This window comes from Petaurus breviceps, unplaced genomic scaffold (genome assembly GCF_028583685.1).
Source record: "Petaurus breviceps papuanus isolate PSGF00001 unplaced genomic scaffold, PetGlider_PUasm1.0 171, whole genome shotgun sequence".
In the NCBI taxonomy this organism is placed as follows: domain Eukaryota; kingdom Metazoa; phylum Chordata; class Mammalia; order Diprotodontia; family Petauridae; genus Petaurus; species Petaurus breviceps.
Genome location: NW_027185754.1, coordinates 18,589,410 through 18,617,332, shown reverse-complemented (window position 1 = coordinate 18,617,332; position 27,923 = coordinate 18,589,410). Strand labels below are relative to the sequence as shown.

The 27,923-nt window shown below is 37.5% G+C and overlaps 2 protein-coding genes across 8 annotated transcripts in view; one reads left to right on the top strand and one right to left on the bottom strand.

Annotated features, from left to right (window-relative positions):
- Nucleotides 1-27,923, top strand: part of CEP89 (centrosomal protein 89) — a 161,866-nt gene that overhangs the window by 103,363 nt on the left and 30,580 nt on the right. The window lies entirely within an intron of this gene.
- The window catches only part of LOC138157127 (E3 ubiquitin-protein ligase RNF182-like), a 28,206-nt gene continuing 5,237 nt past the window's right edge, over nt 4,955-27,923 (bottom strand). The window contains exons 2-4 of one of the 3 annotated variants that reach the window (XM_069082623.1): nt 18,841-19,060; nt 11,271-11,754; nt 4,955-5,806 (exon numbers count right to left, since the gene is read on the bottom strand). In XM_069082623.1, coding sequence (XP_068938724.1) covers nt 5,756-5,806; nt 11,271-11,754; nt 18,841-19,060 — 755 coding nt within the window. In that variant the 3' untranslated portion in view covers nt 4,955-5,755. Of the gene's footprint in view, nt 5,807-9,992; nt 11,755-18,840; nt 19,061-27,923 lie in introns of those variants that run through there. The other 2 variants (XM_069082622.1, XR_011167306.1) reach the window with 2 other exon arrangements.

The window sequence follows — 27,923 nt, the reverse complement described above, 5'->3', positions numbered from 1 at the left end:
CTTCATGTGATCCAGTCCACATTGGATCTGAAGATCCATAATCTTGACTCCAGAGTTTCTTTGTCCATACCTGAATCACTCTTTACTGCTTTTTACTTTTGTCTCCCCATTGATTTTTCACTCAAATTCTCTATGTGAGGATTCTCTTACCCTACCTCACCCCAACTCTCATATTTCCTTATAAGAGGAATAATATCCCATAGTTCTCTACTTCTTTTAAAAAAAAATTGTCCCCTTAGAATAAAGGATATACTTATGTAGTCTTATTTCCAACCATAGACTTCATCCTGCCAAATGTCAATCATCCATGCAAGTGAATTTGCTTCCTTGACCTAAAATTTGTAGTTCATCTCATCTGTTATCTATATTTCATGCGTTTGTCTGTAAACATATGAGGTCATTATTGATGCCTCTCTTTGAGAGGCTTCTGTGAATTCCTGATGAGTCTTTCTGTATTTTATCTGTTACTCCCTATGGTATCTGGATTGGCAAGCATTAAGGAATTTTTCTTCTTCCCTTTCCAGTGTAAAACCCTCTTTATCAGATCCAAAAGACTCCTGAAAAATATTTTTATCATCCTTCATTGGACATCTTGGCCAAGGGATGGGGTAGGGCATACCTATGTCCCTGCCTTATAAATTTAATTATGTACTCTGGGAGAAAGTAACATGACCAATTCTTTGAACCATTCCATTTCCCCGAGAGGAGTAGTAGTTGTCATTATCCCTGAAATTTAGGATTCCTGATGGCTGTAGGGGTCTACACTAGTGAACATCACATGTCTTTTCTGTCTGATAAAGTAAAGCCCAGTAAACTAAAAATCCCTTACTAGAATCTGGGTCTTTTTCACAAATGCATTGTTCTTGAAAAGCAATGCTTAAAAGCTCTACATACCTCAGATTGTCACCCCTAAAAGAATTTTTCTGAAATTTAATGAACAATCAGAGTGATGCCTAACAGGTTAGATCATATACTTTTGAATAAATTCTGGTTTATGTTGTTTGTAATCTAACATATACCTCTTGGGATAGATTTAGGTTAAGTCCAAATTTAAAACAAATTCAAAAAATCCTTGAAGATAAAGTCATATATTTGGTTTAGAAAAAAAAATAATGAACCAGGAAAGTATAGCTAAAGTATTGCTCACTTAAGTTTTCTTTAAACTGTAGGTTGCGGAATATAGCCCTTTTTTATTTATTAGAAAATACTGATTGTAATGTATCAATATTAGCTGTTCACTTTTAAATATATCTGTAAATATTCTAACATTGCCATTCTCTAGCAGCTATTTATATTCATTTTTCGAATATGTGAAGTGTTTAGTTTGGAATTGTGCATTATGCTTAAATGCAGAATCTATTTTGAGTTTAATAAACTGATCTCAAACCTTTCCCGTGACTTTTTAAGTGTGTTACATTGTTTTATATTTAAACTCCATCACATATGAGTGGACTGTATGCTACTGTTTCAGTGTTTTGGATTACTGAAATGAGTAAAATAATTCTCAGGTTCCTGGTGAGTCATTTACATCTTGTCAATAAAAACACAAATACTTGTGTGACCCCACACACACACACACACACACACACACACACACACACACACACACAGTATAGGAAAAACTGCTAGAAATGGGCAAAACATGATAGTGGGGCAAATGTCTTGACTTAACTATTTGAACATGAGATAACAGGCTGGGGGGAAAAAGTGGGGGGAAAAGAAAGGTATTGCATTACATGTTAATCTAGCTGTTTTCTGCTGTTGAAGACTTAGAAAGAGTTCATGGTTTTCATAGTGAATGTGCTACATATACCAATGTTAGTGATACATAAAAAAGTAGGAAAAAGAGAATAATTAAAATATATAAAGTATTTTTGCTGTTCAGTTATTTTCAGTCATGTCTGACTCTTTGAAACCCCATTTGGGATTTTCTTGGCAAAGATACTAGAGTGATTTACCATTTCCTTCCCCAATTCATTTTACAAATGAGGATGTACAACAGACAGGGTTAAGATAAAGATGAGTCTTCCTGACCCCAGGCAATAAATTTCAGTTCTTGCCACTCACTGCATCTAATGTTCCTGTGTGCTGAGTGTGAGAGAGTTTTAAAAAATAAAAAACGGGGCGGAGTAGAAGCAGGACCTTCGCTGGGCTCTGGCTTCCACCTTCCCCAATCCATGTAAAAGGGGACTCTAAACAAACTTTGGAGCTGCAGAACCCACAAAATGACACAGAGAATCTAACCTCCCACTGAGGACAGCCCGGCAGGCCGGCAACAATCAGCCAGCACAGTGCTCTGGGGGCCAAGCCCAGCCCCATGCCAAGGCTTTAGCCACAGGGCAGGCCTGACCCGCTGCCGGCCAGAGGGTCTCCAGATGAGCAGCAGCTGTGGCCATTTCCAGAGTTATCAGCACATAGATGTGAAGGACAAAGTGAGAGGTCAATGCAATCTGGACTTTGGGACCCAGTAAGTGGGAGTGCATGGCTTTTGCCCCCGGGACGAGAAGCTGCTAAGAGCTGGCACAGCCAGCCAGAGCCACGTGGCAGCTTCAGCTCCTGGCCTGCAGAGTGTAGGGGGACCAAGCACCATTCTGAGGCGTAATAGCTCTTGCTTTAACCTTCTTGGATCTGGATTGCAGTCTAGGGTGGAGGTCCTGGGGTGTGTGTCCAGCTTGCCAGAGCATGTGGAGGCCTCAGAGAGGGCAACCATCTAATACCTCTGGCAGCTGAGAAAACCCCAGTGTTTGGGACGAAAGCTCCCCTGTCTGGTGGCAGAGTCCTACTGTAGCAAAAAGCCCAGGGGTCAGGTGACTGAGGGGCAACATGACCAGGCAAAGGAAACAAAGCAGACAGAAGATTCCAACATTAGACTCCTATTTTGGGGACAAAAAGGAGCAAAGCATGGAACAGGAGGAAAACAGTGAAGTCAGAACTCCTGCACCAAAAACTTCAAAGGAAAATACAAGCTGGTTACAGGCCATAGAGGACCTTAAGAAGCAGATAAGAGAAGTGGAGGAAAAATTGGGAAGAGAAATGAGAACAACTCAAGAAAATTATGAAATGAGAGTCAACAGCCTGACTGAGGAAAATAACACCTTAAAAAATAGACTAAATCAAATGGCAAAAGAGGCTCAAAAAGGCAATGAGGAGAAGAATGCCTTAAAAAGCCAAATTTGCCAGATGGAAAAAGAATCTCAAAAGCTCACTGAGAATCATTGCTTCAGAATTAGATTGGAGCAAATGGAAGCTAATGACTTTATGAGAAATCAAGATGCTGTTAAACAGATCTAAACAAATGAAAGAATAGAAGGCAATGTGAAATATCTCATGGGAAAAACCACTGACCTGGAAAATAGATTCAGGAGAGATCATTTAAAAATTATTGGACTACCTGAAAGCCATGATCAAAGTAAGAACCTAGAAATCATCCTCCAGGAAGTTCACAAAGAAAACTGCCTTGATGTTTTAGAACCAGAGGGCAAAATAGAAGTTGAAAGAAACCACCAAACACCTCCTGAAAAAGATCCTAAAAAGAAAACTCCTAGGAATATTATAGCCAGGTTCCGGAATTCCCAGATTAAGGAGAGAATATTACAAGCAGCCAGGAATAAATAATTTGAATATTGTGGAAACACAGTCAGGATAACCCAGGATCTGGCAGCTTCTACACTGAGGGATTGAAGGGCTTGGAATATGATATTCCGGAGGGCAAAGGAGCTGGGATTAAAACCAAGAGTCACCTACCCAACAAAACTGAGTATCATATTTCAGGGGAAAATATGGTCATTCAGTAGAATAGAGGACTTTCAAGTATTCTTGCTGAAAAAACCAGAGTTGAATAGAAAATTTGCCATTCAGATACAAGAAGCAAGAGAAGCATGAGAAGGTAAACAGGGAAAAGAAATCATAAGGAACTTATCAAAGTTGAACTATTAACATTCCTACATGGAAAAACAGTAGTTGTAACTGATGAAACTTTTCTCAGTAGTTGAAGGGAATAGAAATATATATGTCTTTATATGAGGGTATATGGGCATATGAATACATATGTGAACGTGTGTATATATGTTTACAGGTATACATAGAGTGCACAGGACCAATTTAACAGGAAGGGATGATACTTAAAAGGTGAAATTAAGAGGTGAGAGGAATATAATGAGAGGAGATGGGGAGAGACAGAATGGGTTAAACTATCATATAGAAGAAGCAAGGGAAAATGGTTACAATGGATGGGAAGAATAGGAAGGCAAAAGGGAATGGGTCAACCTTATTCTCATTGAATTTGGCTTGAGGAGGGAATGAAATACACACTAAATAGCTCTCTCACCCTCCAGGAGAGTAGGGGGGGAAGGGGATGAGAGGGGGGATGATGGAAGGGAGGGCAGGCCAGGGGGGGGGGGAAGTTGGGAGCACACACTTTTGAAAAGAGATGGGATGAAAGTAGAGAATAGAACAAGTGGAGGTGGGATAGGAGGGAGGGAAATATAGTCAGTGTTTTACAATATATCTACTATGTTATTGTTTTGCATTAGCCACACATGTGCAACCTATACTGAACTGCTTATCTTCCCAGTAAGGGTGGGAGACAAGGGAGGAAGGGAATGAATCTGGAATTCAAAGTTTTAAAATCAAATACTCAAATATATATATATATATATATACATATATATATATATATACTATTATTATTAATACTATTTTACATGTAATTGGGAAATAAGATATACAGGCCCTGGGGCATAGAGATCCACTGGAAAAGTTGAAAGGGGTATGGGAGACAGCAGATTGGAAGAGGGGATATCCTGTGGGACTGCTGTTTTGGGGCGGTGGTTAGGGGAAAAACGGGGAGAAAATTTGTAACTCAAAATCTGGTGGAAATAAATGATGTAAATCAGAAGCTAATAAAGAATTTGAAAAATAAAAGAAATGAAGGTGACATAAAAAATAAATAAATAACAAAATTAGTTAGCCTTTGATCTTAAAGGCAATGTTAATAATAGCAAGACAGGGAGGGGTGAGGGAACATATCAATATATATTCTTCCTTGTAAAAATATCACACTAGCATTAGTGCTGAAAATGAAAGGCATCCAAAGTATTTTAGAATACATACTCACATGAGACTGTCATTTTTAATCATTTAGAATCATTTCCATTTCAGCTAGCTTTTTTGGAAACTCAGGGCTGTCGTATATTTATATGGGGTGTGTGTGTGTACCTGTAAATTCATATATGTAGGAAATTCCCAGGTCAGAAATGTCCTTTGTGGATGCAGATGACAATTCATCTTAGAGAATTATCTAGGACACTGAGAGATGAAATAACTTGCCGATCAAGGTCAGTCACAAGCAAAACGTGAACTCAGACTTTCATGATTTAAAGGCTGGCCCTCTATCTGCTTCTACCTTATTTTTAATTGCAGCAAAACTACAATACATATGTTGGGATGTTTATTATTTTATTTGCTAATTCTTCATCTTAGATCACAGGTGTATTGATATTGGGACTTACTTTAAAATATTCATAGTATCACAAATCCAAAATATTAACAATAATAACAATAACTAGCATTTATGTTGTGCTTTAAGGTTTGTCAAAGTACTTTGCAAACATTTTCTTATTTTAACCATACCACAACCTTGAGAAGTAGGCCGTGTTATTATCCCCGTTTTACAGATGAGGAAGCTGAGGCAGAGGCGAAACGACTTGCCCTGGGTCACACAACTTGTAAATAAGTGTCTGAGACCAGTTTGAATTTAGGTCTTCCTGATTACCGGTCCAGCTCTCAGTCTTGTATGTTGAAGTCCCTTAGTAGGAGGGCAAGAGTTGGGGAGAAGAGAGACATCATGAGTCATACACTAAACATATGTCAAATTGTGTTATTGAGAAGATTATTTTTTAAGCTTTGATTTTTCTTAAGCCTATAGCTAATACTTGACAGCTGGCACACCTTCATGTGCATATATTGAACCTAAATATTTAGCAGGATCCTTAACCTAATTCTTTGTTTTCTGATTATCTTCCCATATCCTGAGGTAAATCCTGGGGAATTATTTTTCCCCAGAAAATAACAGTATCTAAAATATACAAAGACATACAAAAAAAATTTTTTTAAATAAGGATAATATATAAAGGAAGGGGTTAACATTCATTTTACAGAATAACTTTGTTATAGGAAGTATCTTTTTTAATATACCACAAAAGCAGTTGTCCAGAATGCTTATCTGTTTTTTGTCCTTGCCTTTTAGAGTCAAATGGTTATGTAAACAAGCTCATGTTAGAGATTTAGTTTTGTTGTGACTGTTGCCCCCTCCCCAGACCCTTAGAGTGTGAAAAAATTGCATTTAATTAGCCCTAGTGGTTTACTTCATTGCACTTTCACAGGCCAGAAGGATAGAAGTTGTAATCTTGGCATTCTACTTTTAAATGTCCATCGATCCCTGCTTTGTGATTATGACTAATACTTAGAATGATTACTCTGAGGCTCTGAAAGATCCTGAATCAAAGAAAGATCCCATTATATTTATTATATTATACTTAGTAAAGCAAAAATGTATACTAATATATTTTTTGAAAATATTTTCAAAATAAGCTTTGGAAATTAAAGGATTTTTCTGGTTAATTGACTATAAAATTCAGTTAATCCCAATGTCTTTCAGGCATTATGAATAATCAATATTTTATTATATTTATGTTACGGTGGATGTATTTTAACTTGTGGGATAACAAACCATAGTATAAAAAGCTTCCTTTTGTGTTTTTAAGCTTTATGTTTTCAAGTGAAAAAAGGTATATGCTTTTAAATATGTCTTTATTCTAAAACATACTCTATCAGTTCATCAGAAATTGTTCTTATGTTATATTATTTTTCATTTGAGAATCCCCATTATGAATGTAGTTACATAATTTATGGCAGTTCTCTTTTAAAATATGGTACTTAGAAAGGTGGCTAGGTGGCACAGTGAGTAGAGCACCGGCCCTGGAGTCACAAGGACCTGAGTTCAAATATGGCCTCAGACACTTAACACACACACACACACACACACACAAACAAACCTAGCTGTGTGACCTTGGGCAAGTCACTTAACCCTAGTTGCCCTCCCAAAAAAAAGGTAAAATATGGTATGATTTCATTTTCAGGAAACCCTTTGACAGAAGTATAAACTTGTTATTTCTTTGAAAAAGTACTTCCAACAAGATTAATCACTTTCAGTAATTTACAGATGGTTGACCAATGACTTTGTTATATTCTTAATGGCTATTTAGAATCTTCTTCCTCTCCTCTTTCCAACCTATCCCATATTCTAAGTTTTATGGTTGAGATGTAGAAAAATTGAGACGTGGGGCAGCCAGGTGGCGCAGTAAGTAAGAGCGCCGGCCCCGGAGTCCAGAGACCCAGGATCAGTTCCAGCCTCAGATACTTAGCACCCACACAAAATAACTAGCTGTGTAACCTTGAGCAAGTTACTTAACCCAATTGTTAAAAAAAAAAAAAAAAAAAAGAAAAATTGAGACTAAGGAGGGCTCTGGTGTGTCTAAGTAGAACTGTTATTTATATCTCTTATCATTACCGAAGGCCATGCATAAATCATTTCTATTATCTATTTTATATTATTCTTACATTGTCTGCCTTACATTATCATAAGAGAGTTGATATATATTTTGACACAAGTGTGTTAAGCATTTTATTTTCATTCTAAAATACAAACATCAATTCTCATGATCATTTCTAAAAACTCAGTCTTTTTAGAAAAATCATGCTATTTGAAATAGCAATCCTGTTACATTTATTTTTAAGTTACTCATTGCATTGGTCTGTCTGGCCCTGGATCTCAAGAAACATAAACATAGTCACACTGATCTCTTAGCCACCTACAGGATTTATTAGCATATAAACCACAAGTGGAGCCACTCAGAGATTGATACAAAGCCAGTTGCCACCCTTGGATTACAGGGTTTGGTCCTGTTCTGGGAAATTTAGCTGCACAAGTAAAGACAATCACTAAGAAAGCCACTTTGTTCAGTCAGTTTGTAAACATTTATTAATCACCTACTCTATGCCAGGCGGGCAGCTAGGAGGCACAGTGGATAGAGTGCCAGCTCTGGAGTCAGGAGTATCTGAGTTCAAAACCAGCCTTAGACACTCAACACTTCACTGTGCCACCTAGCCGCCCCAAAGGTGGAATTTTAGTTGGGACTTGAAGGAAACCCAGAAAGCCATGAGGCAGAGATGAGGTGAGGAAATTAATATTCCACTCATGGTGGACAGCCAGTGGAAATGGCTTTTAGCCATTTAGTCAGGAGTTTGAGTGTCTTGTTTGAGAAACAGTTAAGCAGCCAGTGTTGCTCAATTGAAGAGTATATCAGGAAGTGTAATGTGTTAGAAAATCTTCTAAAAGCTGGGGGATAAAAACTAGCTGTGTGACCTTGGGCAAGTTACTTAACCCCAATTGCCCTCCAAAAAGCAAAAACAAAAAAACTGGGGGATAGGGGCAGCTAGGTGGTACAGTGAGTAGCGTGCCGGCCCCAGAGTCAGGAGGACCTGAGTTCGGATCCAGTACCAGATACTTAACACAAAAAAACTAGCTGTGTGACTTTGGGCAAGTCACCTAGCCCCAATTGCCCTCCAAAGAGCTAAAAAAAAGAAAAGCTGGGGGATGGAGTGGGAGCTTTGAATGCCAAACAAAAGACTTTCTGTGAGATTCTAGAAGTGATAAGGAGCCACTAGCATTTTTTGATTGGAGAATCTGGTAACATAGTTGAATCTAAACTTTAGGAAAGTCACTTTGATAGCTGAGTGGAGGACGGACTAGAGTGAGGAGAGACTTGTGGCAGGCAGACCCACCAGCAGATTTGCAAGAGACCAGCTTGAGGTACTGGTAGTGTCAGAAAAGAGAAGGGTTGAATAAAAGAGCAAGGCTATAAAGGTAGCACTCAGACTATAGGCCACAATAACTTGATTTATGGCGAAGGGAATAGGGGCAGGGTCTGAACTGAGGTAGATTAAAAGAGCCTTAGCCTTTTTGCAGATGGAAAAATCTAAGGAAAGCCTAGGATTCACAAACATACTCTTCTCAAGTAGGCAGTCTAAGGCTTAAGCATTGATGTGGATGGAATTCTTTTGGTATCTGGGGCTGCCCTTAAAGAGGTATTAGTCATTCTGTTTCTGTATACTTGTCCCTACCCCAATTCCTCCATCATCCCCTTTGGGGAAGGGGTTTAGTTATTCAGCCTTCATCACTCAAAGTAAAAACTCATGAATTGGAATTTTTGATAATTCAGATTGAGAATGAGCAAGGGCTGAAGTTCTAAACCCTTGCGCAGTTACAAAAAAAGGGGTTTACCAAGGCTTCTTCATTAAGCCTTTCCCAGCTCTCCTTAATCTTAGTGTCTTCCCTTTGTGATTACCTCAGTTTATCCTGTAGGTATCTTATTTGCACATAGTTGTTTGCATGTTATCTTCCCCATTGGACTGTGAGCTCCTTGATACTCAGTAAACTCCAGTGGCTCCCATCAACTTCAGGATCCAGTTTGAAATCATCTGTTTGGTGTTCAGAGACCTTTCATAACTTTGCCACCTCCTACTTTTCCAGTTGTCTTATACCTTACTCCTTGCCTTAGACTCTTCAGTCTAGCTTCCCTGCCGTTCCTTGCACAAGACAAGCCTTCACCTTCTCTTGACTCCAGGCAATTTTCTCTGCCATCTATACCTGGAAAACTCTCCCTCCTCATCTCTTCCTACTGGCTTCCCTGGTTGCCTTTAAGTTCCACTTAAAATTCCATCTTCTAAAGAAAGCCTTTCCCAACCCCTATTAATTTTAGTGCCTTCCTTCTCTTAATTATTTCCTATTTTTCCCCATGTATAAGCTTGTTTGTGCCTATTTGTTGTCTCTTCCATTAGATTTTGAGCTCCTTGAGGGCAGACTGTTTTTTGTTTCTTTTTGTATCACCAGTTCTTAGCACAGTGCTTGGCACATAGTAGGGGCCTAATGTTTATTGACTGTGGTTTGCCTTTCTTTGAATCCCCACTGCTTACTACAGAACCTAGAACATAATAAGTGTTTAATAAATACTAGTTCACTGACATATTGATAAGAGTTAAAATAAGTTTTGGGAAGGAGGCAATATTTTCTTTTTTTGCTTTTTGGAGGGCAATTGGGGTTGAATAACTTGACCAAGGTCACATGGCTAGTTTTTGTGTGTGTTTGTGTTAAGTGTCTGAGGCTGGATCTGAACTCAGGTCCTCCTGACTCCAGGGCCAACACTCTACTCACTGTGCCACCTAGCCAAAGGAGGCAATATTTAACTGCGTAAGAACACAGATTAATTTTTAAGCACTTGCAAAGCCTTCATTAACATATAAGCAATTGATATTTTGGGATGTCTGCTTGCCAAACCTTTAGTAGCCTAGATCAAACTGCCTTTTTTAAAAATGATACATTTCACACTTTGCTCCACTTTAAAGTGACTTTTCACCAGGAATGTAAATTAGTGAAGTTTTATTGTATGATACTTTTTTTTTTTTTTTGCTTTTTGGAGAGCAGTTGGGGTTAATTGACTTGCCCAAGGTTACACGGCTAGTTTTTGTGTTAAGTGTCTGAGGCCGGATTTGAACTCAGGTCCTCCTGACTCCAGGGCCAGTGCTCTATTCACTGTGCCACCTAGACGCCCCTGTATAATACTTTTTAAAAGTAACATTGACCACCACTCATTTAATAGAATCTCGGTTAAGCTAAATTATCAAGATATTTTTCAATTCCCTAGGTAAAATATGGTAAAGAACAGACATGGATTGAATATGAAAATTAGGATGGGGAGACCTTAGTAAGAGAGAACTTCACAAGAAAGTTTACTGCATAATTTTTGTAAATTTGTCATGTCTTTAATTCAGTTGTGAATTTTGTAAGTTATTTTGGCTGTTCAGTTTAAAAAGTTACACTGAGATTGTTAATTATAAAATGTCAGTCATTATTTTTAAGTTTTGCTTACACGTACAACATATTAAAACAGTAACTTTCAACTTATTGAGGAACAGTCACTGATTTCCTGACAGAGACATTGGCAAAAAACATATACAAGACATATAGTGAGACTTGAGGGAACTAGACTGACACATACAATTCCCAGGGTCACTTTCTGGATCACCAACAAGTAGATCCCAAGAGGCAAGGATCCAAAGTAGAAAAATCCCAATAACCACATTAGTATTCTGGGTACATGATTACAGATTTTAGAAAAAAGGTCTTGATCAATTTGGCTATAAGAACTTACAGATACGGAGTCCAAACTGTGACCTCCATAGTCATCAGATATAGTGTTTTGGCTGGGAGTTCTTGTCCAGTTTGACTGAACTTCCATAAGTGTAATTACTAAACAGTTTGAAAATCCATGGGAAGGACTTGAAGATACCAAATTCTTTGGGGTTAAGACCACTTCGCTGCTGTCTGAGTTCCATGTTGTTTTGTCCTTGAGCAAAAGTTTAGACATAATGTTTGTGTCATCAGGAAGTCCTGCTACTTTTTCTTCTTGCATCTCTGTGTCAAAGCGGCAAAAGGGACAGCTGATACATGTGGTGGTTCCATCTCCTGCGTGAGCTATCTTAGTCAGGCATCTTGCACAAACTCTGTGAAGGCAGTCCAAGATTTTGGGTTTACGACTATAAACATTAAATTTCTGATAACATATTTTGCACTCCAGTTCTTCATATGGCAGTTTTTCTTCTGTTTGAGGGCAACTCATTCTTATTATAGATTCACTGTTAAAATAGAAGCCAAATAATATTAAGATATCCCAAACCCCTAACAAAAAACTTTCTAGAGCAGGAACTATTTTGAATATGTGCAAATTTAACTTTTCTTGGATTTAGCCTTGATACTGAGAGGATTATAAAATGAGATGTTTAGATGGAGGAGAAGGAAGGAAAAGTATCATAGTAGCAGTACTGATACTGAAATCAAAAACTTATTATTATTTTGAGTTGAGACAAAGGAGAGAGCAAACCATTTATTATAATAACTGACAATTCATCAATAGCACTACAAAGCTCTTTCATCAGTCTTGCTTTTTGTCAAAAGTTCATAATGAATGAAATGACAGTGTGAAAAAATGGTGCCCCAGTAACTCAGAAATTCAGATAGTAAACTAATTTAAATACAAAAACAAAAAAAACTTCCTTGTAGCATTTTTATGGTTTTAAAGAAACTAGACAAATTGAAATAATCCCTAATATCAAAAGTAGTTTTATAATTAAGTATATTTAAATACAAATCTCTCTTCATATTACCTATTTCATATGACGTTCCAGCAGCAATAAGCTATGCTGTAACTTCTTTGCTATATGCCCTATCATTATTTATCTTTATTGTTACCCTTTGTTTTCTAATAAAAGTTTTAATACAGAAACCTTTGGAGTGGTCCCACCTTGAACTTAAAATTTCTTTTAAGCATCAAAAAAGTGAAGGATGGATTACAAATTGATCAGATACAGAAATATCAGAGAAGAGCTCTTCAGCTCACTATTTGCATTTATAGTTCCATTGGAAAATTTATTGCTATCATTTGATAAGGCCTCAGTGATGATGATCATGATCATCTTAATCTCATATTTTGTACGTCTCCTAAGGTTTGCAAAGCATTCTTCTCCCAAGGATTTTATAAGATGGTAGTACAAGAATTTCCTCCCTTTACAGGCATTTTAAGTTTTCCTGAACAACTTTGTTTTTGTGAGATGTCATAGGACTGTGCACTTTTAGAGTTCATCTAGACCAGTGTCTTCATTCTACAGGGATGTTAAGTGATTTGTCCAACATTACACAGATGATGTCAGTAGAGTCAAGATTTGAACTCAGAGCTTCTCTCTCTAACACCACCACTCTTTCCACTACACCAATGATGTCAAACTCAAATAGAACTGGGGGCCACTAAGCTGTATATAAGGATTGCTGGCGGGCTGCAGATTGATTTAGAAAACCACATGTATTTATATGTTTCTTTTTTTTTTTAATGCATCAGCACATTAAAATCAGATAGGAACTACATTTTCATCTGGATCAGGCTACATTTTGGAGTGTTGTGGGTCATCTGCAGCTTGTGGGTTGTGTGTTTGACATTAAGCTGCCTCCATAAGGAAATAAGAGACAGTGAGGTGGCATATTAGATAAGAGTGCTGGACCTGGAGTCAGGAAGAACTGAGTTCAAATTTGGCATCAGTCATTTACTAGATATGTGACCCTTGCGAGTCACTTTGCCCCTGTTTGTCACAGTGTCCTTATCGGTAAAATGTACTGAAGAAGGCAAACTACTCCAGGTGTCTTTGCCAAGAAAACTCCGAATGGGGTCATGAAGGGTCAGACATGACTGAAAAATAACAAGGCAATAAAGGTTTTGAAATGTTAAGTTACTTGTCCATGGTCAAATTTAGCTAGTAAGTATCTAATTATTACTTAATTACAGGTCTCTCTCCTCTGTGCTGCCATGCTCCCTCTGTAACATGCATATTAATCTAACATTGCATTGATGGGTGATAGGCTTCTTCAGATGAAATTTGATTGAAGGAACTAGGAATTTTTAGCCTACAAAAAACAAGAGAGCTCATGATAGCTGTTTACAGTTACTTGACAGAATAATGGGTGAGAATCACAAAAGGCAAATTTAAGCTTGGTGTCAGGAAAGTCTTTCTTTTTTTAAAAAGAATATTTTTTCCCCGGTTATATGTAAAAACAGTTTTTAATATTTGGGTTTTTTTTTTTAATTTTGAGTTTCAAATTTTCTCCCTTCTTTTCTTTTCTCTCCCTGAGACAGTGAACAGTTTCATATAGGTTGTACATGTGGATCACACAAAACATATTTCCATATTAGCCATGTTGTGAAAGAAAACACAAACCAGAAAAAAAATAAAGTAAAAATTAGTATGTTTCAGTCTGCATTCTCCATCAGTTCTTTCTGTGGCAGTAGATAACATTTTTCATCATGAATCCTTTAGAATTACCTTGAATCATTGTATTGATGAGAATAGCTAAGTAATTCAGTTGATTATCGTACAATATTGCTGTTACTGTGTATGGTTCTGCTTACTCCACTTTGCATCAGTTTCATGTAAGTACAGGTTTTTCTGAAGTCACAGGAAGAACTTTCTAACAGTTAAAACATATCCAAAAAGTAGCATCACCTTTTACTTGAGGTCTTCAAGCAAAGGCAGGATGACCAGTTGTTGAGTATATGGTAGAAACAAATTCTTATTCAGCTAGGGGATTCACTAGGGATGGACTCTGTAGAGTGTAGACCCTTCGAACTCTGAGAATCTCTGATCCTCTTTCTTATCCCTTTTATGACATTAGTAATATTTTTGAGTCCTTAGAGGTGAATTTGTATAACTTGTACTCTATCATACTACATTAATGCAGACCCAGTGTACAGAATAAGTCTGTTTTCAAAATATCTGTTTTCAAAATGTTGGTGGACAACATTAGAGCTGGACAGGAGCTTATACCAGCCTCCTTACCCCTTTTGATAAACATAAGAAAATATGAATGGGTTTTTATGTCTTTTTCTTGAATCAATAAAGCATTTATTTATTTATTTATTTTTAAAGCAATTGGGATTAGGTAACTTGCTCAAGGTTACATGGCCAGTTATTTCTGGGTGTGGTGCTAAGTATCTGAGCCCAGATTCAATCCCTAGGTCATCCTGACACTGGGGCCAGTGCTCTTACTCGCTGAGCCACCTGGCCGCCCCTAAGCAATTGAGATTGAGTAACTTGCTCAAGGTTACACGGCCAGGTGTTTCTGGGTGGGTGCTAAGTTTCTGAGCCCAGATTCGATCCCCAGGTCATCCCAACACTGGGGCCAGTGCTCTTACTCTCTGTGCTACCTGGCTGCCCCCAATAAAGCATTTATTAAGAACTTACTATGTACCCAAGCATCCTGCTAGGTGATAGGGATACAAGGACAGAAATTAAGAAATATAGCTGAGAACCTAAAGGCTATGAAAATTGCTATTTATTTCATGAATATTATACAGTTTACAGGTTTGGTGGTTTTTTGGTTTGTTTTGTTATTTTTTTTTTTTGGTACCTTTAAAAACTATTTCACCAACACATTTGGGGAAGAGGAGGGAAAATATGGCCCCGTATTGTATTTGTATGAATTCAGTGCTATCAGATGTTCATAATTGAATCTTGGGTTCCTATTATCTTAGAAATAAAAAGGACCTTTGGGTTGGAAACATTTAATTAGTATGAATGAGTATTTGATGGCCCTTTCTGAATGGTAAAGAGTTTTTACATTGGATCCTTTTAGCTCTCACTGTTTGATTTATTTATTTGTTTTTTAAAGCAATTAGGGTTAAGTAACTTGCTCAAGGTTACACGGCCAGGTGTTTCTGGGTGGGTGTTAAGTGTCTGAGCCCAGATTCGATCCCCGACACTGGAGCTGGTGCTCTTACTTGCTGTGCTACCTGGCTGCCCCTCACTGTTTGATTTAAACCTTCAGTTTACTTAGAAGAAAAAAATTCATCTTAAATTAATTCTGCCCCTAGTTTGAGCTCCCACTGTTCAATATCAAACACGATGATATCCTATAGTAACAGATGCATAAAACAGATTGGAAAAATTTAATTTTTTGCCCTTCAAAGAAAACCTGATTTGTCCTACTAGTCAAGGGAAACATTGAATCTATTAGTTTATAGTTGGCTAATTAAAGGAACTGATATTAGCCAAGGGTCCTCAAGATTTAGAAACCATGAAGAAAACAAAACAACAAAATTAATAATATGTTAAATACAGTAGGCAATGTTAATACCCTGTTCTTAAAGTTAATTTACAAGGTCTTTACAAATAACCAAAGGGAACATTGCATGTACTAGAGTTCATAACTAATTGGTTATTTTTCTCAGTTGTTTATGGAGTTGAGCTTTTAAAACAAATTTGACTATTATTTGAGGAAAACAAAAAAATTTCAAAAATAAAAAATGTATGATAGCAATTAACTTACTGCTTCAGGAGAATAGTACATCTAGTGAACAAAGAAAGCAAATACAATGAAGGTTATTACAATGATCTTTAGTTTAGCACTTACTTAATAGCAGAGAAAAAGATCCTGCAGTATTTTTTTTTAATTTTTTTATTTTTAGCATGCTCTGACAAATCAGCAAATGGATAGTGGAAACAGGGTCTCTGATTTATATTAGATATGAGTATTTTTTAAGAGAAATTACTTACCTGTATAAAGGAATTAGATGCCTCTCCTTTTTTAATAGAGAAACAGTAAGTATTCTATGGCAGTCAGAATAATGGACCAAAAGGTTTTGTTTTTGCTTTGTTTCGTTGAGTTGGAAATTGTTGAGTGTTGGAATTTGTTATAGTATATATATGGATTACAAAGGTTTTTGGTTTTTTTCCAGTGTTAGGAGAGAGGGGAAATGGAGAGAAAATAAATTCTTGTTAATTAAAAAAATAAAAATTTAAAACTATAAGTACCTCCATGGTCATGCATCAGCTAATCATTTCAAAGTAGTGAATTCAGTAGAAACTTCTATATTGGATTTTAGTTGGATGACCAGTTCAATGGACAACTGAGTCACAGAGTCGCTTAAATTATAATGAGGTTTATAGGTTTATATCAGCTTACAGGCTGATAGGATAATAGACTTAGAGCTGGAAAGGGCCTTAGCCATCGTTAAATCCAACTTTCCCACCCCGTCATTTTACAAACAAGGAAGTTTAAGCTGAGAAGGGGCTAAATGACTTGCCTAGGATCATACTGCTACTAATTATCCTAGGTAGGTTCAAACTGAGGCCCACCTAACTTGTATGTCCAACACTCTTATCAACTGTGAAGGAAGGAAGGAAACAAGCATTGGGGGATAGTGCTAAGAACTTTACAGATGTTATCTCATTTGATCTTAACAACAAATCTTTGTGATAGTGCTATTATTTATCCCATTTTATAATTGAGGAAACAGAGGCAGACAGAGGGTCATTAACTTGCCCAGGGATACACAGCTAGTAAGGAACCAAAGCCAAATTTTAATTTGAAACTTCCTGACTCCAAGCCCAACCTTCTATCTACTGCACAAGGGTGGGAGACATAATGTTGGGTACTGGGAACATTAAATAAGCTATTTAGCTGGCCCATTTGTAAGCTGGCAAACAGAGCCTGCCCAAATCTGAAAAAATCTTTGATTCATGGCTTCAAAAACTAGTTAGATGTAGGGTATCCTATTTTGAGTTTAAAATAACTTTTCTATTGATACTCCCTCTCATTTCCAATTAGAAGAACACTGTATTAAGGAAGGAGGTTTTGTTAGGTAGCTGGTGTTCCAGTGTGAAGTATCCTGTGAAGATCAGAGGAAGATTATTTTTCAGACGCAAGTAGCCATAGTAGATAGAGAACTGTACTGAAAACCAAGATACCTGGCCATAGACACCTCTCAGAACTTGAGTTTCCTCATGGAGGAAATTCTTAGTGAAAAGAATGATGAATTTTTCATCCAAGAATATGGGTCCAAGACTTGCCTCTACCAATTATTACCTGTGTGACCTTGGGCAAGTCATTTTATCTCTAAAATAGGGATAATAGCACTGTTACCCTATTTGCACCTCTTTGTTCTGTATCATTGTAATGTTTGGAGGAATATCGCTTTTAAAAGACAGATGGAAGGGCAGCATGACATGTAGATAGAGAACTGGCCTCAGTGTACATGACCTTTGGCAAGTCACTTTACTTCTCAGTACCCCTAGTGCTGGTCTGCATGGGGAGAGAATAGGCCTCACCTAGAGTTCCCTACATGGAAAACCACAGGTCTGCTCTGCGCCTTCAAGTCAGTCCCTTTCACCATTTTGACTGAAAACCTAATGTAGATCTTTGAAACATTAAGGCAAAAGAACTTAGGTTTACTTTGATTTTTTTTTTTAATTTTGAAGTTCCATTAATCTCCCATAATCCCTATTAAAATAGTTTTGTTGTGAATGAATATATGGCTAGAGGTCAGGCTACTGTTTTTATGGAGCTTAATTTGTGTAACTCCCTATCTGTTGAATTTCTTCTTTTCTTGTGCTGATTCTGGTGATTTTTTTTAGTTGGGAATGTTAGTAGACATAAGGAGCAGCAATAGAAGTGGAAGCAGAGGATCTTATAATCATAGCTTCCTAAGATGATAGAGTCAAAGCTGGAAAGGACCTTAGTGATAATCTTGAAGTCATTCAACTCCTTCATTTTACACAATGAAGAAACTGAATCTCAGGTTAAATAACTTGTCCAGCACCACAAAGACAGGAAAGCTAGGATTTGAACCCAGGGCCATTAATTTGATGTTCTTTCTACTGCATTGGGCAGTTATTCTCAGGTTTAAAAAAATGTAAAAAACCTGAACGACATAGTCTTCCAACCTAAAATGCATGCAGTAATTTAAAAATTACATGGAATAATACTAACTCACAGAGTTGTCATGATGCTCACATGAGATTATAATGTTATGCAAACTTTAAAACACTTTACAAAGATGGCAGAGTGAAAGCAAGGACTTCCTTGAGTTTTCGCCCAAACCCCTCCATATACCTGTAAAAAAAATGACTCTAAACAAATTCTCAAGCAGCAGAACCCACAAAATGACAGAGTGAAACAAATTTCTAGCCCCAAACAACCTGGAAGGTCGAAAGGAAAGATCTATTGCACCAGTCTGGGAGAGGAGTGCAGCCTAGTGTGGGCCTCACCAGGACAAACTGAGTCCCAACAAACCCAGAGTAGGAATCAAGGGACTGAATCACTGGCAACTATGGCAGTTTCCAGACTTCTCACAAACACCAAAGACAGCATAGAAGGTCAAAGGGAAAGGTCTGTTTCACCTGGATGAGAGAAGAATATGGTCCAGCCCCAGCCATAGGGCAGTTGTTGAAGCAGGAGTGGGAGCAACAGCAGCTGCTTCTGGAGCTTTCAACCCACAGGTGGTGTGGGGATCAAGTGGTTGGTCAGAGGAGTTTTGCAGGGTTCTTCTTGCTGGCACTGAATCAGGATTCTCTTGCTTTGCCCTTGCTTGGATCTTGGTCACAGTCCTGGGTGGAAATCCTGGGGCAAGGAAGAACACTGGTGTGGCAGAGCTTGTGGCAGTGGAGAGGGAATCATTCTCACAGTTAAACGCAGAAAAGAGTGCTTGTGGTCACTCACAGACTAGAGCACAGACCAGGAGGGGAGTAAACACCTCTCCTTTGATCAAACAACCTTAGAAGAACTAAAAATTTACAGGTCCCTAGAAATATCTCTGAAAACAGCTGCATAAACCCACTGAAACTTGGGATAGTGTGCTCTCCACTCTGGAAGCAGAGGCCTACTTTAAGAAAGAGCTAAAAAATCAAGTAATTGGGAAAATGAGCAAATAACACCCCCCAAAAAAAAATCAGACTATAGAATCTTACTTTGGTGACAAGAAAGATCAAAACATACAACTAGAAGAAGACAACAAAGTCAAAGTTCTTACATCCAAAGCTTCCAAGAAAAATATGAATTGATCTCAGGTTATTAAAGAGCTCAAAAAGGATTTTGCAAATCGACTAAGAGAAGTAGAGAAAAAATTGGGAAGAGAAATGAGAGTGCAAGAAAATCACAAAAAACAAGTCAACAGCTTGCTAAAGGGACCCAAAAAAATATTGGAAGAAAATAACACCTTAAAAAATAGACTAACCCAAATGGCAAAAGAGGCCCAAAAAGCCAATGAAGAAAATGCCTTAAAAAGTAGAATTGACCAAATGGAAAAGGAGGTCCAGAAGCTTATTAAAGAAAATAATTCTTTCAAACTTAGAATGGAGCAAATGGAAGCTAATGACTCTATTAGAAATCAAGAAATTATAAAACAGAACAAAAGGAATGAAAAATAGAAGACTGAAATATCTTATTGGAAAAACAACTGATCTGAAAAATAGACCCAGGAGAGAGAATATAAAAATTATTAGACTACCTGAAAGCCATGATCAAAAAAAGAGCCTAGACATCATCTTTCAAGAAATTATCAATGAAAACTGCCCTGATATTCTAGAACCAGAGGGTAAAACAGAAATTGAAAGAATCCACCGATGACCTCCTGAAAGAGATTCCAAAAGCAAAAAGTCCTAGGAATATTGTAGCTAAATTCCAGAGTTCTTAGGTCAAGGAGAAAATATTGCAGGCAGCTAGAAAGAAACAGTTCAAATATTGTGGAAACACAATCAGGATAACACAAGATTTAGCAACTTCTGCATTAAAGGATCAAAGAAAGGACTTGGAGGTCAAAGGAGGTAGGATTAAAACCAAGAATCACCTACCCAGCCATACTGAGTATAATGCTTCAGGGGGAAAAAATGGGCATTCAGTTAAATAGAGGGCTTCCAAGCATTCTTAATGAAAAGACCAGAGTTGAACAGAAAATCTGACTTTCAAATACAAGAATCAAGAGAAGCACGAAAAGGTAGATAAGAAAGGGAAAGCACAAGGGACTTATTAAAGTCAAACTGTTTGCATCTCTACATGGAAAGATGATATTTGTAATTCATGAGTCCTTTCTTAGTATTAGGGTATTTGGAAGGAAAATATACATATATACATACACACACACACAACAGAGAGAGAGAATACGGGGTGAGTTGAATATGAATGGATGATAGCTAAAAGATAAAATTAAGGGGTGAGGGAGGAATGTACTGGGAGGATAAAGGGAGATGTAGAATGGAGTAAATTATCTCACATAAAAGAGGCAACAAAAAGCTTTTACAGTGGAGGGGAAGGTGGGGAGGTAAGAGGGAATGAGTGAACCTTACTGCCACCAGATTTGACTGAAGGAGGAAATAACATACACACTCATTTGGGTAAGGAAATCTGTCTTACCATACAAGATAGTAGGGGGGAAGGGATAAGAGAAGGGGAGATGGTAGAAAAGAGGGCAAATGGGGGAAGGGGTGATCAGAAGCAAACATTTTTGAGGTAGGACTGGGTCAAAGGAGAGAATGGAATAAATGGGATGGCAGGATAGGATGGAGGGATATATAGCTAGTCTTTCACAGCATGACTATTTTGGAAGTGTTTTGCATGACTACACATGTATAACCTACATCAAATTGCTTGCCTTCTCACTGAGGGTAGGTGGGGAGGGAAGAAGGGAGAGGATGTGGAACTCATAAGTTTTGAAAACAAATGTTAAAAAAAAAATTAGTTTTGCACACAAATGGGAAATAAGATATACAGGCAGTGGGGTACCGAAATCTATCTTGCCCTACAGGACAATAGATGGGAAGAGGATAAGAGAAGGGGGATAGGGTGTGATAGAAAGGAGGACGGTTTTGGGGAAGGGGTAATCAGAATGCATGCTGTCTTGGGGTGGGGGAAGGGGAGAGATGGGGAGAAAATTTGGAAATCAAAATCTTATGGAAGTCAGTGTTAAAAACCTATATAAATTAATTAAAAATAATTTTAAAAAACACTTCACACCATTAATCTTCATTTCTGCTAAAATAAATACTTAAATTTTTGTTCAATTCATGTATTATGCATATTGTATGGAAGAGGCAGTGCAGCTTAGTGGATAGAGTATTAATCTTGGAGTTAGGAAACCTGGCTTGAATCATTTTTCTCATATACTTGCTGTCTGTGAGAACATGGGCAAATCACATGACCTCTCATCAGATTTCTCCTTGATCCAAAAGGGTGATAATGCCTACTCTACTTTCCTCGTAGGAAGTGAAGAAAGTGCTTTGTGTTATCTGTCTTAGCCATTATTGTTGTTGTTATATAAATGTAAGTTGTTGCTGTATTAAGTGTTTTTATTGTGGAGTATTGTTCTGTAATGTGAGGAAACAAAGATGAAATAGGATAGTTTAGTCCTCAAACCCAACGTACCTAAAAATCATGTAAACTTAAGAGTTGGAAGAGATCTTAAAGCTTATCTAGTTTAGCCCTTTATCTGAGTATCAGTCCTCTTCCCATAGCATCCTCAGCCAAAGGTTATCCAGTCTCTACTGGAAAACCTTCAATAACAACAATCTTTATTACCCCCTAAGTCATTACTTCCTTATTGTTTCAGTTCACATTGAGTAAGTAATACCTTGTGTGTTCATATAATACTTTATACTTTACTAAGTATTTTTGTTATGGTTATTGCTGTCTGAGCCCTTTATCCTTTATAAAAATGAGTTGTGTGTATAGATACCTAAAATGAGGCCTGAAAGGCCAATTACTGCTGGCTGATTAGGTAGCATTTCCTTGAGGGAGAATGACACTGCAAGACCAAGGGATTAATAAGTAGTATACTAAATGAGGCTTAGAAATAGTTCATAAGGGGCAGCTAGGTGGCACAGTGAATAAAACACTGGCCCTAAAGTTGGGAGAACCTGAGTTCAGATCTGGCCTCAGACACTTAACACTTACTGGCCATGTGACCTTGGGCAAGTCACTTAACCCCAATTGCCCTGCCCTCCCCCTTCAAAAAAAAAAAAAGAAATAGTTCATAGAACTCCCATCCCAGAACACAAAGGCATTTTATCTATGCAAATGGTGGGCTACTGCATTGAAATTTCAAAATCTCTGGTTCCTGATCATAAGTATATTCTTCTAATCCATAAAGAGTCTGGTTACCAGATTTTAGGAAAGATTTTCAGAAATGGAGTGTTCAGAGGAAGGGAGACCTAGGTGGTAAAGGAATTGAAGACCATATCATATGAGGATCAGTTGAAAGAACTGATACCATAGGAGAAAGTTAAGAGTCATTGTCCTCAGCTATTTCATGGGCTGCCATGGGGAAGCCATACTTGCTTGACTTGGCCTTAAGGGACAGAACCTGAGAAGAAAGGATGGAAGTTTTAGCACATTTTAGCTTGACATGAAGAAATATTTCCTAACAACTAAAGCTGTACAAAAATGGTACTACACACAATAGTAGATATCTCCCTTTTAGATAAAGGGTCATGTCAAAATAAGTCTGGATGACTACTTGTTTGGCATATTGTAGAAGTCATTCTTTTCCCTTTTTTTTTTTTTTTTTTTGGCTTTTTGGAGAGGGGAGGGCAGGGCAATTGAGGTTAAGTGACTTGCCCAAGGCCACATGGCTAGTAAGTGTTGTGTCCAAGGCCGGATTTGAACTCAGGACCTCCTGACTTCAGAGCCAGTGCTCTATTCAGTGCGTCACCTAGCCAGCCCTAGAACAGTCATTCTTAACTGTTTTAATGACATAGCCCCTTTGTCAATATGGTAAAGCATATGATTGGAACCCGTCTCAGAGTAATACATTTAAATAATTTAAGGAAAAGACATATTTCATTTAGAAGTTCATAAAGATGTAATTTTTTTCTCATGCAAATTAATGGACTCTCTGAAATCTTTCCTTCTACCCCTTAGGGGTTCATAAGCTCCAGATTAAAAACTCTTGTCTAAGAATTATTCCCTCCTTAGTTTAGAGAAATTGGATTAAATGAGCTCTGCTCTGTCTCCTACTTTTGAGATGTTGTATGAATATTGGAAATTCAGCTGGACACTGGAAGGAGTGGGCTTCTTAATCAACAGGGCCTGTGGAGGAAAACTGAATTGCAAAACCACTCTTTTTCTTACTCTGTTGAACATTTATTGTCCTCATAATAAAGGAATGAAGTTTTCCAAAGCTATGGTCATTTATAGCAAAGTTACCTGGCCTGAGTCTTTTTCAATACCTTAGAGCTGAGAGAAAAATCTTGTAAACTGTTTACTAACTTAATGTTTTTTCCTTTAATCAAAAAGCATTTATTAAGGCCTGTTATGAGCAGCTAGATGGCACAGTGACTAGAGCACTGGGCCCGGAGTAAGGAAGGCCCGAGTTAAAATCTGACCTTAAACATTTACTGTGTGACCCTGGGCAAGTCCCTTAACCCTTTTTGCCTGTTTCCTTGTTGGTAAAATGAACTGGAGAAGGAAATGGCAAACTACTATTGTATTTGCCAAGAAAACCCCAAATGGTGTCAGAAAGAGTTAGACAAAACTGAAACAACTCAGTAACAACAATTATGAGCCAGGCAATAGGGGAGATAAAACTTTTAGATAAGATAGGCACTCATGGAATTTACAGTCTATTAAAAACTGATACACAGTTTATTAGAATACACAAACTAAAATTACTTTAATAATACATCAGAGTTGCAAAACAAAGTATAATGTAAAGCCCTAGGAAGAAAATAGTTATTAACTTAGGGGGATCAGGGAAGACTTCAGAGGAAATGGCATTTTAATAGGTATTTAAAGTATGGAGATGAAGACAAGCAAAGACTAGAAGGATATTTTCAGGGAACAACATGAACAAAAGTATGGAGATGGGAAACTTCAGGGCATATTTCATGAATAGAGTTGGACTTTTATTTGGCTAGAGCTTACGACGTGTTGCAGAGAATATATAAAGGCTTGGAAAAGCAGAGTGGCATCAGATAGAAAAGGACTTCAATGCCTGAGAAAAGAGAGGTGGTACAGTGGACAGAATACTGGATAAGTTCACATCTGGCCTCGGATACTTAATAGTTCTGTGATCCTACGCAAGTCACTTAACCTCTGCCTCAGCTTCTTCAGCTGTCAAATGAGGATAGTAATAGTCATTCAGAGTTGTTCTTATAACAATATTGTTGTTAGTGTGTACAACGTTCTCATGGTTCTACTAATTTCACTCTTCATTATCTTGTGCGAGTCTTTCTATGTTTTTCTAAAATCATCAAGCTCATCGTTTCTTATAGAGTAATGTTCCATCACAAACATATACCACAATTAGTTTATCCATTTCCCAATTGATGGACATCCCTGCAATTTCCAGTTCTTTGCAAACACAAAGAGAGCTGCTATAAATATGTTAGAACATATAGGTTCATTTCCTTTTCCCTTAATCATCTTGGGAAACAAACCTAATAGTGGTATTACTGGATCAAAGGGCATAGGCAGTTTAATAATTCTTCAGGCATAATTCCAGATTTCTCTCCAAAATGGTTGGATCAGCTCACAGATCCACCCACAATGAATTAAGATCCCAATTTTTCACATCTCCTCCAGCATTTGTCATTTTCCCTTTCTGTCATTTTAGCTAATCCAATAGGTATGAAATAGTATCTCAAGGTTGTTCTAATTTGCATTTCTCTAATCAATAGTGCTTTCAAGCATTTTTTCATATGACTACAAATCGTTTTGATTTTTGTGTTGGAAAGCTGCCTGTTCATATCCTTTGACCATTTATCAACTGGGGAATGACATGTATTCTTACAGATTTGACAAAATTCTTTATATATTTGAGCTATGAGACCTTTATCTGAGGAATTGTCTGTAAAAGTTTTTTTCCCAATTTTTTACTTTCCTTTTGATCTTGGCTACATTGGTTTTATTTATACCAAACCTTTTTAATTTAATATAAACAAAATTGTACATTTTATATCTCACAATGTTCTCTATCTCTAATTGTTCACCTGTCCATAAATCTGATGGGTGATTTGTTCCATGTTCTTTAAATGTTCTTGTAATATCTCCTTTTATATTTAGATTATGTATCTATTTTGACCTTATCTTGATAAATGGTATATGATAATGGTGGACGTATATAATTTTATGTATACATACATAATATCATAACATGTAAATAAATACTGAAAAATTTCTTCAGCATAAAAATTATTTGAGATGTATAACTTATATTTTTAGTGACTTAGGCACCAAAAATTCTTGCTTAAACTGTAGGTCTATAGCAATTCTTATTTCTTTTATTTTATCATTACTTTCAACTTCCAATATATGGTAATATAATAGTTTTCCGTGTATTCTTTGAACAATAGGTCAAACTAGGTTGCATGTCCATCGCATAGTAGGTATAGGCTTTGAATCTTTGCTTAATAAGGTGGGTAGACTTTGATGAAGCAACTCCCAGGGCACAACTGTAATCAAATCAAGACAGATGAGTGAGAGAATTAAGATTAAAAAAATAAAATAAAACAAAATCCCTCTTGGCTTAGCAGCAGTCATTGTTAAGTCACTGGAGCAGCTTCCAGATAAGTTATAGGAAGTTCTGGCAGAGCCAAGATGGCAGAGTAGAAGCAAAAAATTCTGTGAGCTCCCCCCCACAATCATCTCTAATACCTGTAAAATATGACTCTAAACAAATTTTAGAACTATGGAACCCACAGAGTGACAGAGAGAAACAAATCTCCTGCTGAGGGCAGCCTGGCAGGCTGACAGGGAGGGTCTATCACAGTGCTCTGGGAGCCGAGGGCAGTCCTGTGAGCCATGTAGTTCCAGCCCCATGGTAGCCCAACCAGCTGTAGCCAGAGCAGACTTCAGGAGAGTGAATCACCAGCAGCTGTGGCAGTTTCCAGACTTCTCAACCCATAAATTCCAAAGAGAAAGTAAAAGGTCAGTAGAGAACTCTGTTGGAAACAGGTGACCTAAGAGCACTGTCCGGACCCTGCCCCTGGGGCAAGAGGTGGTGGAGGCCTGGCAGCTGGTGGCTGCTTCTGGAGCTCCTGGCCTGCAGATAGTAGGGGGCCCAAGCGACCATTTAGAGGGTAATCACTCTTGCTTTATCCTGCTTGGATCTGGGTTGCAGTCTTGGGCAGTGGTCCTGGGGTGAGAAACGCCAGTGTGTCAGTGTGGTGTCTGTAGAGAATGTGCCCTCCTCAGACCTCTGACACCATTTGTGAAAAACCCCAGCGATTTGGGAAAAAGCTCTCTCCGTTGTGGAAACAGTTCTACCATAGCAAAGAACTCAAAATTCAAGTAATTGGCTGGCAAGATGAGCAAGCAGAGGAAGTGCTATCAGCCCATAGAATCCTTTTTTGGGGACAAAAAGGATCAAAGCATGGAATGGGAGGAAAGCAATAAAGTCAGAACTCCTGCATCAAAAGCTTCCAAGAAAAATATGAGTTGGTTACAGGCCATGGAGGAGCTCAAGAAGGATTTTGAAAATCAAGTAAGAGAAGTGGAGGAAAAATTGGGAAGAGAAATGAAAATGATGCAAGAAAATTATGAAAAGCAAGTCATCCTTCTAAAGGAGACCCAAAAAAATACTGAAGAAAATATCACCTTAAAAAATAGACTTAACTCAAATGGCAAAAGAGGCCCAAAAAGCCAATGAGGAGGAAAATGCCTTAAAAAGCTGAATTGCCCAGATGGAAAAGGAATTTCAAAAACTCATTGAAGAGAATAATTTCTTCAGAATTAGATTGGAGCAAATGGAAGCTAATGACTTTATGAGAAATCAAGATACAATAAAACAGATCCAAACAAATGAAAAAAAAAATAGAAGACAGTGTGAAATATCTCATTGGAAAAACCACTGATCTGGAAAATAGATCCAGGGGAGATCATTTAAAAATTACTGGACTACCTGAAAGCCATGATCAAAAAAAGAGCCTAGACACCATCTTTCAAGAAATTATCAAGCAAAATTGCCCTGATATTCTAGAACCAGAGGGCAAAATAGAAATTGAAAGAATTCACTGATTGCCTCTTGAAAAAGATTCCAAAAAGAAAACTCCTAGGAATATTATAGCCAAATTCCAGAGTTCCCAGGTCAAGGAGAAAATACTGCAAGCAGTCAGGAAGAAACAATTTGAGTATTGTGGAAACATAATCAGGATAACACAAGATCTAGCAGCTTCTACACTAAGGGATCAAAGTGCTTGGAATATGATATTCCAGAGGTCAAAGAAGCTAGGATTAACACCAAGAATCACCTACCCAGCAAAACTGAATTTAATGGTTCAGGGGAAAATATGGCTATTCAATGAAATAGAGGACTTTCAAGCATTCTTGATGAAAAAACCAGAGCTCAACAGAAAATCTAACTTTCAATTACAAGAAGCAAAAGAAGCATGAAAAGGTAAACGGGAAAAAGAAATCATAAAGAACTTGTTAAAGTTGAACTATTTACATTCCTGTATGGAAAAATGATCATTGTAACTCATGAGATTTTTCTCAG